The sequence below is a fragment of the Neomonachus schauinslandi genome, chromosome 15 (genome assembly GCF_002201575.2).
Source record: "Neomonachus schauinslandi chromosome 15, ASM220157v2, whole genome shotgun sequence".
In the NCBI taxonomy this organism is placed as follows: Eukaryota; Metazoa; Chordata; class Mammalia; order Carnivora; family Phocidae; genus Neomonachus; species Neomonachus schauinslandi.
The window spans coordinates 41,620,555-41,635,144 of record NC_058417.1 but is presented as its reverse complement, the minus strand read 5'-3'; the positions used below and the strand labels follow the sequence as shown (position 1 = coordinate 41,635,144).

General features: G+C 59.0%; 1 protein-coding gene across 1 annotated transcript; it reads left to right on the top strand.

The window, feature by feature from the left end:
• Positions 1-1,768: 1,768 nt before the first annotated feature.
• Positions 1,769-13,068, top strand: SLC4A1 (solute carrier family 4 member 1 (Diego blood group)). The gene is made up of 19 exons (XM_021681636.1): positions 1,769-1,798; positions 1,924-2,014; positions 3,042-3,121; positions 3,977-4,157; positions 4,260-4,395; positions 4,845-4,968; positions 5,349-5,424; positions 5,583-5,764; positions 6,453-6,663; positions 6,891-7,103; positions 7,282-7,430; positions 7,543-7,737; positions 8,929-9,102; positions 9,562-9,651; positions 10,144-10,310; positions 10,826-11,079; positions 12,059-12,228; positions 12,324-12,500; positions 12,988-13,068. The coding sequence occupies exons 1-19, from the start codon at positions 1,784-1,786 to the stop codon at positions 13,066-13,068; spliced, it is 2,766 nt and encodes a 921-aa protein (XP_021537311.1). The 5' UTR covers positions 1,769-1,783.
• The last annotated feature ends 1,522 nt before the right edge of the window (positions 13,069-14,590 follow it).

The following is a 14,590-nucleotide window of genomic DNA, read 5'->3' as shown; positions in this document are numbered from 1 at the left end:
GGGTCCTCAAGGGGCAAATCCCGTGCAGTGGGGACGGCCCTGTCCTTGGGCTTTGGGACCGTCCCCTGGTCATCACTTCCCCTACTAATGCAGGAACCACTGCCCTTCTCAGTTCGGTGGGGCTCTGCCATACCCTCTCCCTCTCTCTCTCGGGACCGCAGCACCGCCAGGAGGAAATGTCCCTGGACCGTTCTGTCTGTACGTCCTCCTCGCCCTGTTTCCCCCCAGCAGCAGCCAGCCCCGTCTGGCATGCGCCTACCTCTGCATGCTCATGCTCACACCTGGACCATCCTTCCCCACCTGCCAGCCCTTCACATCCCACCAGTGCCTCTCGGCGCAGCCCCAGGATCCCCGCCCAGAGACACTCCACCCCCAACCCCACCAGTCCATTCTACCTTTCGTCCTGCCATATGATCCTTGGCACCCAACACCTTCTGCTCATCTCTCATTTGTCTGGGGGACGTATCGTCTCCTGAAGCACTTTACCTGTCACGCGTTCCCAGCTGCCTCCCCAGTCAGGGCTGAGGGCTTTTCGAGAGGAGGGACAGTGTCTTGTTCATCTCAGCTCCCACTGCTCAGCGCCGTGTGGGCACAGAGTGGGCACGTCTGCCGCCCAACCCCAATCCCTGTTGCTGGGTGAGGGGGAAAGGGACCCCTCCACACCCAGGCCGGGGCCACCCTAGGGGACTTCTGTGCTCCCCTCGGGCTGGGCCTCACATTCCTGGGGTGAGCATACCTTCCTCTCTGCCAGAGATACAACTGAGCAAACCTGAGACACAGGGCTCGGTCTCCTCCTGGCTGGGTCCTAGTCATCCTGACTCCTCAGTTCCAGAGGCCCAAGCCTGCAAGGGGGAGCCACCCTTACCTTCACCCAGCACGTATTTATTGAGCACCTACTCTGTGGCAACCATTCTGCTAGGAGTAAGGGATTCAATGGGGACCGAGACATGGATCTTAGCACTCGAGTGGCTTCCCTTCTAGAGGCCTCCTCGGACAATATATACACAAGTGAATCAAGAAACCAGAAAATGACAGATTGGGTTAGTGAATGTTAGGGTGGTCAAGAAGGGAATCTGAAGAGCTGAGATGTGAGAAGGGATAAGGTGCGGGGGCAGAGGGTCACTGAGGATGTGGACAACTGTGTGTGCAAAGGCCCTGGGACAGGAAAGGGCTTGGTAAGGCCAATGGGATAGGTGGGGAGCGAGCAAGAGAGATGGAGTTCGTGAGGGGGTGGAGGAGAGAAACAGGGCCACCTCATTCAACACCTGTGAGCCACTCCCAAGGATGCTACAGCCCCATGCCTAGGAGAAAGTAGCTGTTTCTGGGAGAAGGTATGTTGTGAAGACTCTCAGGGGAATTAAGTTCCCTGAAGAAAGAGCAGGTCATGCCCCTGGAGTTGGCTAAGTCCAGGGGATGGACAGGAAAAGAAGCCAGGTGAGGACTGGTGGATGGAAGAAGGAGTTGAATTTGAAAGACACCCCATCCTCTCAAACACCCTTTGACTGATGCCAGCCAAGTTTCCTCTTCCTGCCCCAGCTCTCCCGGCCCCTGTATACCTGCTCTCACACCTACAAATCTAGCTCCTTCCCACCCCCCCAACTTCCTTCCCCTGACCCCACTGCCTCTCAACACCTGGGATCCCCCTTGACTCAAATATAGCCTCCTCTGGGAGGAGGACGCGCTGGGCCTCACTCAGCCTGTGCTCCCCCGTGCAGGGACCCGAGGTGCGGGTTATGCTGGGGGCTTGGATCGCTGTGGACAACTGGACAATCAGAACAGCACCATGGAGGACTGGCAGGTGAGTCTTTCGTGGTGTCTGCCGGGCTCCTATCTGGGGGCTCTGGGAACCCAACCCTGGACTCCTACCTTCATGGTGGCTCGAGAAGCCCTTCACAGCCCAGCCCTGATGGCCACTTCCTGTAGGAGGATCATGAAGAGGGGCTGGAGGATGCTCTGGAACAGGAGGAGTATGAAGACCCAGATGTCCCTGTGCTTCAGGTGGAGGAGCCAGTAGGTGAGGCCCATCTCTCTCTCTTGCTGGGATGAGCTGCTGAGCCCCAGATAGAGACAGTAAGGGAACTTGTCCTCTCCCTTCTCCACAAATCCCCCCAAGCCCCAGGGCCAGTTCTCCCACAATCTTGGCTGATTGAAGGATAAACAGAGTTTTGTTTGAAATGATCACAGGAGGGGACTGGGGGGCAGGGGACAGGACTAGTCACCCATGGCCGGGCCCTTTGGTTTGGGACAGGGCAGCCAGGCCCGCCTGCGACAGGGCAGGAGCCCACATGCCATCTGTGCCAGCCCCATGCTGACTTCTAGGCCAGGCACAGGGCCTGTTCTGGGAACATCATTCTGTTTGGGGGTCTAGAGGTCCTGAGAAATGAGGGGCCATGGGGACCCCCAGGGCAGAGAGACATCAGGAAACCTTCCCAGCCCTGCCAAGGTCTCAGTTGGGGAGCCCCAGGTGGGGACCTGTTTACTGTCAATACGACTTAAGTGTTGGCAATTGGTACTGAAGATAAGAGGCCCCTCTGGGAAATGAGAGCTGGGAGTGGGGTGGGGAGTGGGGGGCAATATAAGGCAGACCCCACCCTGGCTCCCAGAGCCCCACTACGAGACAGGGAGAAGTACTGGGCTGGTGGGATTGCTGAGGCAGGGGGGAAGAAGGAAGGGAAGCTGGTCCCAGAAGGTGGCAGGAGAGGGAGGAGATCCAAGGAGAATCCGGCGAATTGCCCTTCGGGACTCTCCACCTTGGAGGTGACCCTCTCTGTCACCACTGAAGATGACTCCCAGGGGTCTTCCCAAGGCTCGGATGGGGCGTGAAAGGGCCAGGCTGGGCCAAGAACAGGCACAGGGAACCACAGACCCTCGAGCAGCAGGGGTGGGGCAGGGCTCGGGCACCCGGGTCCGAGCCAGCAGCAACGGGAAGGAGTGGGGCATCATCTGGGGTGGCTCTCGGAGGCTCACTGTGGGTGGTGCAGGAGGACCCTGGGGGGGGGGGATTATCTGGGGGCAACACTAACCTGCCTCCGGGTTTTCAGCTGATTACGCTGAGCCGACAGCCACAGACTACGACACCAGCCCAGACCCAGACGCCACATCGCGCGCAGCCACCCACGAGGTGAGGACCCCCGGCATCGCCCGATTCTCTTTTCTGTGCTGCCTGGGGCACCCACCCTTGTACCAGGAGAAGGGAGGTGAAGAGGGATAGGCCCAGCTTCAGCATGGGGGAACCCCACAAACAGGCGGAGAAGGAGCCGGGAAATAGGCAGAAGGGAAGAGGACACCCCTGCTGAGGGGGGAGACCTGAGTCCCTCTTCCACTGAGCAGGGAGCTCCCTGGGCAGAGATACAGTGACTGCCAGAGGGCTGCGCTCCCGCAGCCCTCTGGCCCTGGCCGGGCTGTCAGGGGCTCCTTGGGGAAGCACAGGATTAAATACGTGCCCCTCTGCCCAGGCCCCATGCGTCCCTGCTGGGCATCAGACTGTCTAGCTGGTTAGGAAATTGGATCTGCCCTCAGCTAGGCCCCTGGGAGCGGCCAGCTGGCCCCAAGGAAACCCAAGTGCATGCTGAGCCCACTCAACAGTCTTGGAGGCAGGAGACCCACCCGATGACCCCAAAGGCTTCCTTTTTTTTTTTTTTTGCCCCTCCCAAGTGTCCGCTCTAGCCCCCCTTTTGGTCGAGAGGTTCTCCAAATGCCTCTGAAATGGGGTATGGGTCTGGTCAGGGATTTGGGGAATAGAGCCAGAGTTGTGGGCTGTACCCGGCCCCCTACTTCCTACCTCGCTTAACACACCCAGGTTGCTTCTCCCGCCGGTCCCCTCTGAGCTCAGGGTCTGCCCTGAGTGCTCCAGGACTCTGGGCCTCCTCCAAACATCGCTCAGAACCTGCTGAATGCCCACCAAGCCCTGGACCGCCAGTCTCCGCAGGGCGCTGCCCCGGGCCTGAGACACTGATTCAGGCTTGTGGGGCCGCAGGTGTACGTGGAGCTGCAGGAGCTGGTGATGGATGAGAAGAACCAGGAGTTGCGGTGGATGGAGGCAGCGCACTGGGTGCGGCTGGAGGAGAACCTGAGGGAGGATGGGGTCTGGAGCCGCCCGCACCTGTCCTACCTCACCTTCTGGAGCCTCCTGGAGCTGCAGAAAGCCTTTGCCAAGGGTGAGCCCCGCCGGGCCCCTCCTCAAGACCTGCACGTACGGCACGGTGGCGGGCCGGGGGGCCACCGTCCAGCCGTCCAGCTCAGCCCTCCACCCCTTGCAGGTACCGTCCTCCTGGATCTGCCAGAGACCTCCCTGGCGGGAGTGGCCAACCAGCTGCTGGACGGGTTCATCTACGAGGAGCAGATCCGGCCTGAGGCCCGAGACCTGCTGCTCCGAGTCCTGCTGCTCCCACACAGGTGTCCCTGCCCGCTGGGACCTGGGCTCCACAGCCCAAGGGCCCGCCTCCCCGGCCCATGGCCCCGAGCTCTCCCTGGAAGCCCAGGGAACCCCCCCCCCCCCCCCCCGACCAGGGCCCACGTTTCTTCCACGATGGCTCCTGCCTCTGACACCCCTTGAGGGGAGGCCGTGTCTCCGTGTTCAGATGTGGGGGCTACTGGTCCTCAGGAGGGCAGGCTCTCAAGGCCCTTCCCTCCATCCGACCTAGCCCCACCCGATCATTCCAGACGGAGACCATCCACTCGCATCCACAACACCCTGCCAAAGGAGGCTGACTGTCCTTTTGCCCCAGGGTCCCTCCAGTCTGCTCACTGGGAAGTGCTACTTGATCCCCCCCCATGGGTCTCCGAGCTACTAACAGCCCAGCCCGAACAGCTTACTCAGCCCGTGTCCCCTGTGTGTTCCGCAGCCATGCCGGAGACCTGGAGGCCCTGGAGGGTGTGAAGCCCACGGTTCTGATGCGTTCCGGGAACCCCTCACAGCCTCTGCTCTCCCAGCACCCCTCGTTAGAGATGGAGCTCTTCTGTGAACAGGTGAGGCCGTACTAGGGCTGTTGGGAGAGCCAGGAAGCAACCCACCTGAACAGGGTTAGAAACAGTGGTTGGGGGGGCGCCTGGGTGGCTCAGTCGTTAAGCGTCTGCCTTCGGCTCAGGTCATGATCCCGGGGTCCTGGGATCGAGCCCCGCATCGGGCTCCCTGCTCTGCGGGGAAGCCTGCTTCTCCCTCTTCTACTCCCCCTGCTTGTGTTCCCTCTCTCGCCATGTCTCTCCCTGTTAAATAAATAAATAAATAAATAAATAAATAAATAAATAATCTAAAAAAAAAAGAAATAGTGGTTAGGGAAGGAGGGGGCTGGATGCTCGGAGTGGCCAGGGGACTCCCCTCACTGGCCTCCTTCCAACGGGGACAGGAGGGCACAGAAGGGCATTCCCCGTCTGGAATTCTAGAGAAGATTCCCCCAGATTCGGAGGCCACCCTGGTGCTCGTGGGTAAGCAGCTGGGGCCTCCACCCCAACCCCCCCACCCCCACCCCCGCGCTATACCTCCTGTCCCGGCCCAGCCTCCCTCTCCCTTCTCCCGAAGCATGGGCCCAGCAGCACGCCCTCAGCCTGGCCCGACCGCCTCCCGCCGCCCCTTCCCCTCGCAGGCCGAGCAGAGTTCCTGGAGCGCCCGGTGCTGGGCTTCGTGCGGCTGCAGGAGGCCACGGAGCTGGAGGCTGTGCGGCTCCCCGTGCTTGTTCGCTTCCTCTTTGTGCTGCTGGGACCCGAGGCCCCCAACATCGACTACACCCAGCTCGGTCGGGCGGCGGCCACCCTCATGTCTGAGAGGGTGAGGAGGGGCTGGGGAGGGGTGGGGGGAGCCTGAGGGCTGGGCGGCAGCTGAGGTCACTCCCTGGACGGGCCTGGGTCACCGGAACTGTGCTAGACTGGCACGTTCCGTCTCACCCTGCTGCTTCTAGCCTGTCTGGCCAGGGGCAGGTGGTCTGGCCTGGCCCTGCCTGATCGGGCCTTGTCTAGGGCCACTCTGACCTGGGTCCACCCAGTTAGGTCTGGCCTGGTCTGGCCCACTCTAATTCCAGCTGGTCCGCCCTAAGCTACCCCGTTTGCTTTAGTGCTTTCTCCTTTCCCCACTCAAGGCCCTGTCTGCCTCCCCAAAACCCTTTTGTGGTGGGCACGGAAGTGAGGGGGGCAGCAGGGCAAGCAGTTCCTAGCAAGAAGGAGCCGGCGGCGCCTGGGTGGCTCAGTTGGTTAAGCGACTGCCTTCGGCTCAGGTCATGATCCTGGAGTCCCCGGATCGAGTCCCGCATCGGGCTCCCTGCTCGGCGGGGAGTCTGCTTCTCCCTCTGACCCTCCCCCCTCTCATGTGCTCTCTCTCTCAAATAAATAAATAAAATCTTTTAAAAAAAAAAGAAGGAGCCGGGAGAGAGGGTTCTGGTTCCCGGAGGACGTGGATGTGGACTCTTGGGTCCTTTGGTCTAGCGGGTCCCGGCAGCCATGACCCTCTCTCTGGCCCCCAGGTGTTCCGCACAGATGCTTACCTGGCTCAGAGCAAGGCGGAGCTGGTCCGCAACCTGGAGGGCTTCCTGGACTGCAGCCTGGTGCTGCCTCCCTGCGAAGCCCCCTCCGAGCAGGCCCTGCTCAGTCTGGTGCCCCTGCAGAAGGAGCTGCTGCGGAGGCGCTACCTGCTCAGCCCCGCCAAGCCTGAGCCCCGCTTCTACAAGGGTCTGGGTACCTGCCCCGCAGCCCCCACAGACCCTCGGAGACCCCAGCACGGCCCTGCGAGCCCCTGCCTCCCCTCCTCCCATCCAACACCCTGGGGTCCCCTCTCTCTGTCCTCATGCCTCCCAGCCTCCATGGCCACCCGGTTCCCATCAGAAGATTCTCCTCGCGATTCCTCTCTCCCCACGCCTCCTCCCGTGACCCCCCTGTGATCATGGTCCTGTCCTTGACTACAGATTTGTATGGGGGCCCAGGGGCCCCTGCTGGGCCAGACGACCCTCTGCAGCGGACAGGCCTGCTCTTTGGGGGCCTGGTGCGTGACATCCGGCGCCGCTACCCCCACTACTTGAGTGACATCACAGACGCGTTCAGCCCCCAGGTCCTGGCTGCTGTCATCTTCATCTACTTTGCTGCCTTGTCACCTGCCATCACCTTCGGCGGCCTCCTGGGTCAGTGCCTCTGCATGACTCCCTAACCCTCACCTCTGACCCTTTGGCCTCTGTGTCGGCCCTGCCTTCTGACCCAATGGGACAGTCTGGACCCCTACCATAGCCTGCCCGTGAAATGCTCTATTAGAGCCTGGAAACGACCTCTTGACCTTGACCACACTGTAACTTCTACCCACAGGAGAAAAGACCCAGAACCAGATGGGGGTGTTGGAGCTGCTCATCTCCACTGCGGTGCAGGGCATTCTCTTCGCCCTGCTCGCGGCTCAGCCACTGCTTGTGGTTGGCTTCTCAGGACCCCTGCTCGTGTTTGAAGAAGCCTTTTTCTCGGTAGCTCTGTTCTGGCCCCACTCGGACCCTGTAACCGGTCCTGGCCCCACCTGCCTGATGCACGGTGCCTGGGCCCACCTGCCTGACCCAGGCCTCTCTGACCCCCTTGCAGTTCTGCACTAACTACAACCTGGAGTACATCGTGGGCCGCGTGTGGATCGGCTTCTGGCTGGTCCTGTTCGTGGTGCTCATAGTGGCCTTCGAGGGCAGTTTCCTGGTCCGCTTCATCTCCCGCTACACCCAAGAGATCTTCTCCTTTCTCATCTCCCTCATCTTCATCTATGAGACCTTCGTCAAGCTGATCAAGGTGGGGGCCATGGCAGTGCGGACGCACGTGTGTGTGCGACTCTGTGCACAAACGATGTGGCCGTGCGTGTCATTGCACACGTGTCCTTATGGCACGTGTGTGGCCGTATCTTCATCGTGCGTGGCTATGACCACATTCACGTGGACACCAGCTGCCTCTGGGCCGGTACTCTGGCCATGACCGCGGAGAGCGCCTGCGCCCGAGGCGGGGGGGGGGGGGGGGGGCGCCTTCGTGTGCGCATGTCCGGGTCACAACCGCGCCCAGAGTGACCACAGGCGAGTGTGTGTGCGAGACTGAACATGGGAAAGTGCATTCATGGAGGGGCAGCAGGGGTCCCAGAGGCTCTGCTGCCCCCCCGCCCCCTTTGGCACTCACCCTCAAGAAGCACGGGGCCTGCGGGTGGAGCACCCTGCCTCCTCAGCTCCAGCACCTTCAACTATGCCTACCTGGACATCTGCGTTGGATATGGAGGGAGGGCGGACGCTGCATGTCTGCCTCTGATTCTGTTGGTTGGTGGGGCTTGCTGTTTCCAAGTCTTTGAAGCCCTTTTTAGGACCCTCGTTGGCACTTCTTTTTTTTTTTTTTTAAGATTTTCTTTGTTATTTCACAGAGAGAGAGACAGCGAGAGAGGGAACACAAGCAGGGGGAGTGGGAGAGGGAGAAGCAGGCTTCCCGCAGAGCAGGGAGCCCGATGCGGGGCTCAATCCCAGGACCCTGGGATCATGACCTGAGCCGAAGGCAGGCGCTTAACGACTGAGCCACCCAGGCACCCCATCCTTGGCACTTCTTTCCTGCCCACCCGCCTTATGTATCTGAGACCCTGCGTGCTCACATGCACACGTATACTCATTGCCACCGTGGCCTGCCCCACCCAAGCTGAGCCTGGTCTCCACTCCTGAAAACCAAGCTCGTGAATCCCATTGTCCCTCTGTTACCCTGTCAGTTGAGGAAGAAGATAAGAGGATGGATGCATGCATGATGCATGGATGCATAGATAGATAGATAGATAGATAGATAATGGACAGATTGATGGATGGATGGTGGGTGGTTGGATGATGGATGAATGGATGGTGGATGATGAATGGATGGATGGATAGATAGATGATGGACAAATGGATGAATGGATGGATAGATGATGGACAGATTGATAGATGGATGAGAAGAATAGGATGCCTTGGTTTTCTGCTGCAGATCTTCCAGGACCATCCACTTCAGAAGCATTATGACCACAATGTGACAGTGGTGCCCAAACCTCAGGGTCCCCTGCCCAACACAGCCCTCCTCTCCCTTGTGTTCATGGCTGGCACCTTCTTCTTCGCCATGATGCTGCGAAAGTTCAAGAACAGCTCCTACTTCCCTGGCGTGGTCAGTACATTCTCCCCCCACAGCCCTGCTCTTGCCTTCACTGTCCTGTCCCAGTCCAAAGCACTCTTCCAGGTTCCTCAATGCCATTAGCTCTCCTTCTTACCCTAGCTTCCCATTCCCCATTCCAAGCCTCCCTGACCCCCTCCTCACTTAGGCTTTCACTCTTCAGGCAAGCCCATCTCTCTTTCTCAGCCTACGCAGGCTGAGAACCTAGTGGGGAGCCAGGGACAGTTCTTAGAAAGGGGTGGAGAAGCTGTGGGGCCGGTGGTGGGGCTGGGCCAGGGAAAGAAGAAAGGAGGCAGGTACCTTGAGGTGCAAGACAAGGCATTAGATGTTGACGGGTCCCCTGGGAAGAGCAAGCCCCCCCCCGCATGAAGAGGCGGCAGGAGTGGGGGCAAGTGGGAGGCAGGAGGTGGGGAAACAACTGGGCGCTGACCGGGTTTTTCCACCTGCCCTTAGCTGCGACGGGTCATTGGGGACTTCGGGGTCCCCATCTCCATTCTGATCATGGTCATGGTGGATTTCTTCATCGAGGACACCTACACCCAGGTGACACTCTCCTCCTACTGTCAGCTGATTCTCCCAGTATGCCCCCTCCCAAGAACAGCTTTCCCAAACATGAAGCCAACTAGAACTCTCCTTACTCATCCCTGCCTCCCCCAAGAGCCCCAAGTTCTTCCCACAGCCCTACAGGACCCCTCTGGCTGAAGCAAGGGCCTGGGTCAAATTGCCTTTTTACTCCTTAACCCAGGGCAGTAGGAAAGAATCTGCTTTGGAGCCAGGCAGATCTGATTATGTATCTCAGGTCTGCCACCAAATAGCTGTGTGATGCAAGGCAAACGACACAACCTCTCTGATCCTGTTTCCTCATCTATAAAGTGGGGAATGAGAAGATGTATGTAAAGGGCTTAGTGCAGTGACTGGGTACAAAGTAGGTGCTCAGTATAAGTAAGTTCCCAAGTGCCCAGGACCCTGGCTCTCCCTGCCTCCCTTCCCCCATTCCCCTGCCCCAGTGTTCTCACCAGAATCCCCCTCCCACAGAAACTCAGTGTGCCTAAAGGCCTCTCAGTGTCCAACTCCTCAGCCCGGGGCTGGGTCATCCACCCACTGGGCATATATTCGCATTTCCCCATCTGGATGATGTTTGCCTCCGCCCTGCCTGCCATGCTGGTCTTCATCCTCATCTTCCTTGAGTCCCAGATCACCACGTAAGAGCCACGGGCAGAGCTGGGCCCGGGAGGGTCTGGGGCAGGGAAAGGACAGGCTCCAGGCAGACATGACAGCAAGGACTGAGTGCTAGTCTTAGTCGAACGTGGGGCCCTCCTCATGAGCAGGAGTGATGGATGGGCAGTGGCAGGGGCAGGTTCTGTGGGACCTGACAGGGTATAATTTGGGGAGGCCTTTTTAAGAAAAAGAATACAAAATGAGAACTGCAAAATGAGGTGGCGTACCTCAGAAGGGACCTTTACCAGCTCAGCTTCATTGGCTTCAGCGTAAATCTACCTGTGGACGTTCTAGGGGATATCTTGAGATCCTTCTACTCTTAGAGTCTGGATTCTCCAGAGAGGGTGGGAGGGAGGGGAGCAAGGAACTCCAAGGGAGAGGAACACAGCAGGGTAAACTAAGATACAGAGGGACCCAAGTACGGAGAAGGAGGGAGGGGGCAAAGAGGGTGGGGGCAAGGGAGACCGCTGCTTACCCCTGACCTCCCACACCCCCCAAGGCTGATTATCAGCAAACCGGAGCGTAAGATGATCAAGGGCTCTGGCTTCCACCTGGACCTGCTGCTGGTCATAGGCATGGGCGGTGTGGCTGCCCTCTTTGGGATGCCCTGGCTCAGTGCCACCACTGTTCGTTCTGTCACCCACGCCAACGCGCTCACTGTCATGGGCAAGGCCAGCGCCCCAGGGGCTGCAGCCCAGATTCAGGAGGTCAAGGAGCAGCGGATCAGTGGGCTCCTGGTTGCTGTGCTCGTAGGTGAGTAAGGGTTGGCCACACTCTCTGGCATCTAGCCTTGCTTCTGGCCCCCAGCCTCTGCCTCTTAGGATCCAGGGCCTTCTGAAGCCCTGACCACCCTTTCGTAGCTGGCTCTCCCCACATACCCCCTGCCCATGTCTCCCCAGGGTCCTTTGTTCATATGAGGGAATTCTGGAGGAAATGCCCAAGGCCCAAGCACAGAGATAGACATCTGAGCAGGGGAGGAAGTGGGCGCGGGGAAGGGGGGCTCCATACGGAGGCCTTCTCTAGATAGGACCCGGTATTCAAGCTTTATCCAACATAAGCTTAGTGAACAGTGGGTTCCAGCCCTGCTCTGCTGCTGACTCAGTATCCCTCCTCATCCTGGGCCTCAGTTTCTCTGTGCCATTAGCGGGTTCATTAGATGCCCCTGAGGTCTCTCTAGCTTGGCTGCTCTGTAACTGATGCCAAGGGCAGAGCTCCGAGCATAATCTGGGGTGGGAGAGGAGAAGACAGAGGATCACTGGGGTAGATCCAAGTTCTGGAGCAGCTGAGAGTCCAGCCGGGCTCAGTGTGGGCTGCGCCATGGTCACTGATGGAGTCGCCAGGGAAGTTTCTTAAAGGAGGCGAAGTTGGTGTTAGCTGGAGGAGGGTTAGGGTTTGGATAGGTGGAGGGGGACGGAGGCATTCTCGGCTGGGGTGATAGGCTTCTCTGACCTCTGTGAACCCCTGAGGCTAAAGGAATAGGCTTTGATGTCCTGCAGGCAGGAGTTTGACTCCCTGATCTGCCACTTAGTAGCTGTGTGGCCTCAGGCAAGTTGCTTCACCTCTCTGAATCTGTTTCCTCATCTGCAAAATGGGGTAATACCTATTAAGAGGATCCACAGAAAGGGCTTCATATGGTACCTGTGGTTTCATTCCCCAGCCCCTGATGCTGTCAGCCCTCTGGGCCCCCGCCCCCCTGGCCCCCAGGGCTAAGAGTTCGTGGTTCTCCCTGCAGGCCTGTCCATCCTCATGGGGCCCATCCTGTCCCGCATCCCCCTGGCTGTGCTGTTTGGCATCTTCCTCTACATGGGGGTCACGTCCCTCAGCGGCATCCAGCTCTTTGACCGCGTCTTGCTTCTGTTCAAGCCGTCCAAGTACCACCCAGATGTGCCCTACGTCAAGCGGGTACAGAGCCCTCCTGGCTGCCCAGCCCCGAGTGTGGGGAGGGGGTTGCCAGGCCCCAGGGCGGGGCAGGCAGTAACCCCCACCTCCACCTGCAGGTGAAGACCTGGCGCATGCACTTGTTCACGATCATCCAGATCATCTGCCTGGCAGGACTGTGGACGGTGAAGACCTTCCCCAGCACCTCGCTGGCCCTGCCCTTCGTCCTGATCCTCACGGTGCCTCTGCGCCGCCTCCTGCTGCCGCTCATCTTCAGGACGCTGGAGCTCCAGTGTGTGCGTGGCTGCTCCCCACCCTTACCCTGCGGACCAGGGGCAGGAGGGAGGGCAAAGAAAGGGCAGAGGCAGGAGGCCCGGACCCCAGAGCTTGGGGGCAGGGAGGGGTTAAGAAGCGTGCAGGGTGTGTTCCCCGTGTGCTGTCCTGACAGTGGAGCAACTCAGCCTGTGGTTTTCTGAGTCATTTTGGAATTCTCCCACGGTGTGAGAGTTGCCGTGGGGCTACCCTGGTGAAGGGGTGTCCTGCCCACCCTCTGTAGGCCCTCCCCTGTCGGGGCGCCACATCCCCAGGGGCCCCTCACCCTTTGGAAACAACTCATCCAGACCAAACCTAGGGGTTGAGAGGGCAGGACATGGCTTGTCCAAGGTCCAGTGAGAGCCAGGCCGTCTCCTCATTCCAGAGGTGCTCTCGGTACTGGGGGGAGGGCTCATCTGCCCCAGCCCTCCCCGGAAGCTCACCCTCTCTCCTTCCTATTCTACCCTCCAGCTGGATGCTGACGATGCCAAGCCGACCTTCGATGAAGAGGAGGGTCGGGATGAATACAACGAGGTGACCATGCCCGTGTGAGGGGAAGGCATGGGCCTCCGAGCTCCCTCCTCCCTCCCACTTCCCCGCTCTCCCAGGAAAAGCAGAAGTTCATGGGCATCTCATGGACTCTCAGATTCCTCCTGGGGTAGGAACTGGAGCCCCGAGGTTGTGGGTGGGGGATGGAAGGGGTGTCTAGAAACCCTTCCATGAGGGGTAAACCAGCTTTTATGGCTGGAGATGGTCAGTAGGGTCTACGTCGGGGAATTCACTGTGCAGTCTCTCCTGCCACCACACTGCCACGTGGGGCTCCCAAGCTGGAGGACTTAGATCTGAGCCAACCTCTTCACAGCGAAGACAGGGGCAGTAGCAAGGGAGGTAGAGGGGGTGGGGTTCAAGTTCCTGTATGCTGTGTGACCTTGTCAAGTCCCTTGACTTCTCCAGCCTCTGCTTCCTCTTCTGTAAAATGGGTATATTTATAATAATACCCACATTACAGGATGGTTACTGAGGACCAAAGATAAATGTGAAAAAGGGGCCTTGTCAACTCTGAAAGGACTATCATATGGTAGTCATCATTCTTCTTCCCGCCGGCCCAAGGTCACACAGCTCCTGAGCCTTACAGCTGGAATCTGAACCAGGTCTCCTGACTCCGAGGCCAGAGCCCTATGCTCTACCTCAGTCACCCACCTTCCCATGCTTAGAGATGTCCCTGCTGACTCCCCACCTCCCCCTCTCTGTTCCTAGCCCCATCCCGGGGACCCTCTTCTCTGGGGCAGAGGGAGGTGTCCTGGTGAGGGCAAAGTGCAGGTGAGGATACAATCAAGGCTGGGACTCAGGACTCCAAAGTGCTCGCTCCCTCCTCCCATTCACACATTCATTCATTCCACAAACATTTATGGAGGGCCCCCGGACCCTGCAGATACAGAGGCAACTGAGACGAGACGCTGACATGGGGCAGGGTGGGGGGGTGGGGGGCAATGCACAGTCTGTTCTAGATTTGGATGGGGGGGGGTGGGAGGAAACGGGGTGGGGGAAGGGAGGGAGGTTTGTAATTTATTGATTGTATTTTCTAAGAGCTCTGATTGTACTCTGGCTTCACACAAACACCCAGGCCTCTAGTTTGAGACGCGCTGTCCACGATCTCACCCCAGCTGAATCTTGGGGAGAACCCAGATTTGATCAACTGGGGTAAAGGCCAGTGGGCTCTGCAGAGTATGGGCATAATCTATTTTTTTACAAAACAAAAATATAAAAAAGAGCTGAAAGAACTGGAAGTGGTGAGAATTGGTTGAAACGGAGAACCAGGGGCTGGGGGCCCCTGACGGGAGGCTCTCAGGTGGAGCCCTGAAGGCTGACAGCCGCCTCTCACCACTTCACCGTCCTATGCCTCAGATTCCTCATCAGGAAATTGGGGACGATAATGGTACCTACCTTGTAGGATTGTTGTAAGGATAAAATGAGACAGTAAAGCGCATGCTTAGCACAGCCTGACCTCAGGCCTCAGAGGAAGCGCTCTGTAAACGTTAGCTGCTGGTGTGGTTATCCTCACTGGGATGCCGCC

Bases quoted from the DNA above. Each gene is read 5' to 3' on its own strand.
- SLC4A1 (XM_021681636.1), top strand. The intron at 4,969-5,348 runs GTGAGGCCGTAC...CGGGGACAGGAG, and splicing joins TGGAGCTCTTCTGTGAACAG to GGCACAGAAGGGCATTCCCC. The intron at 7,738-8,928 runs GTGGGGGCCATG...TTTCTGCTGCAG, and splicing joins CCTTCGTCAAGCTGATCAAG to ATCTTCCAGGACCATCCACT.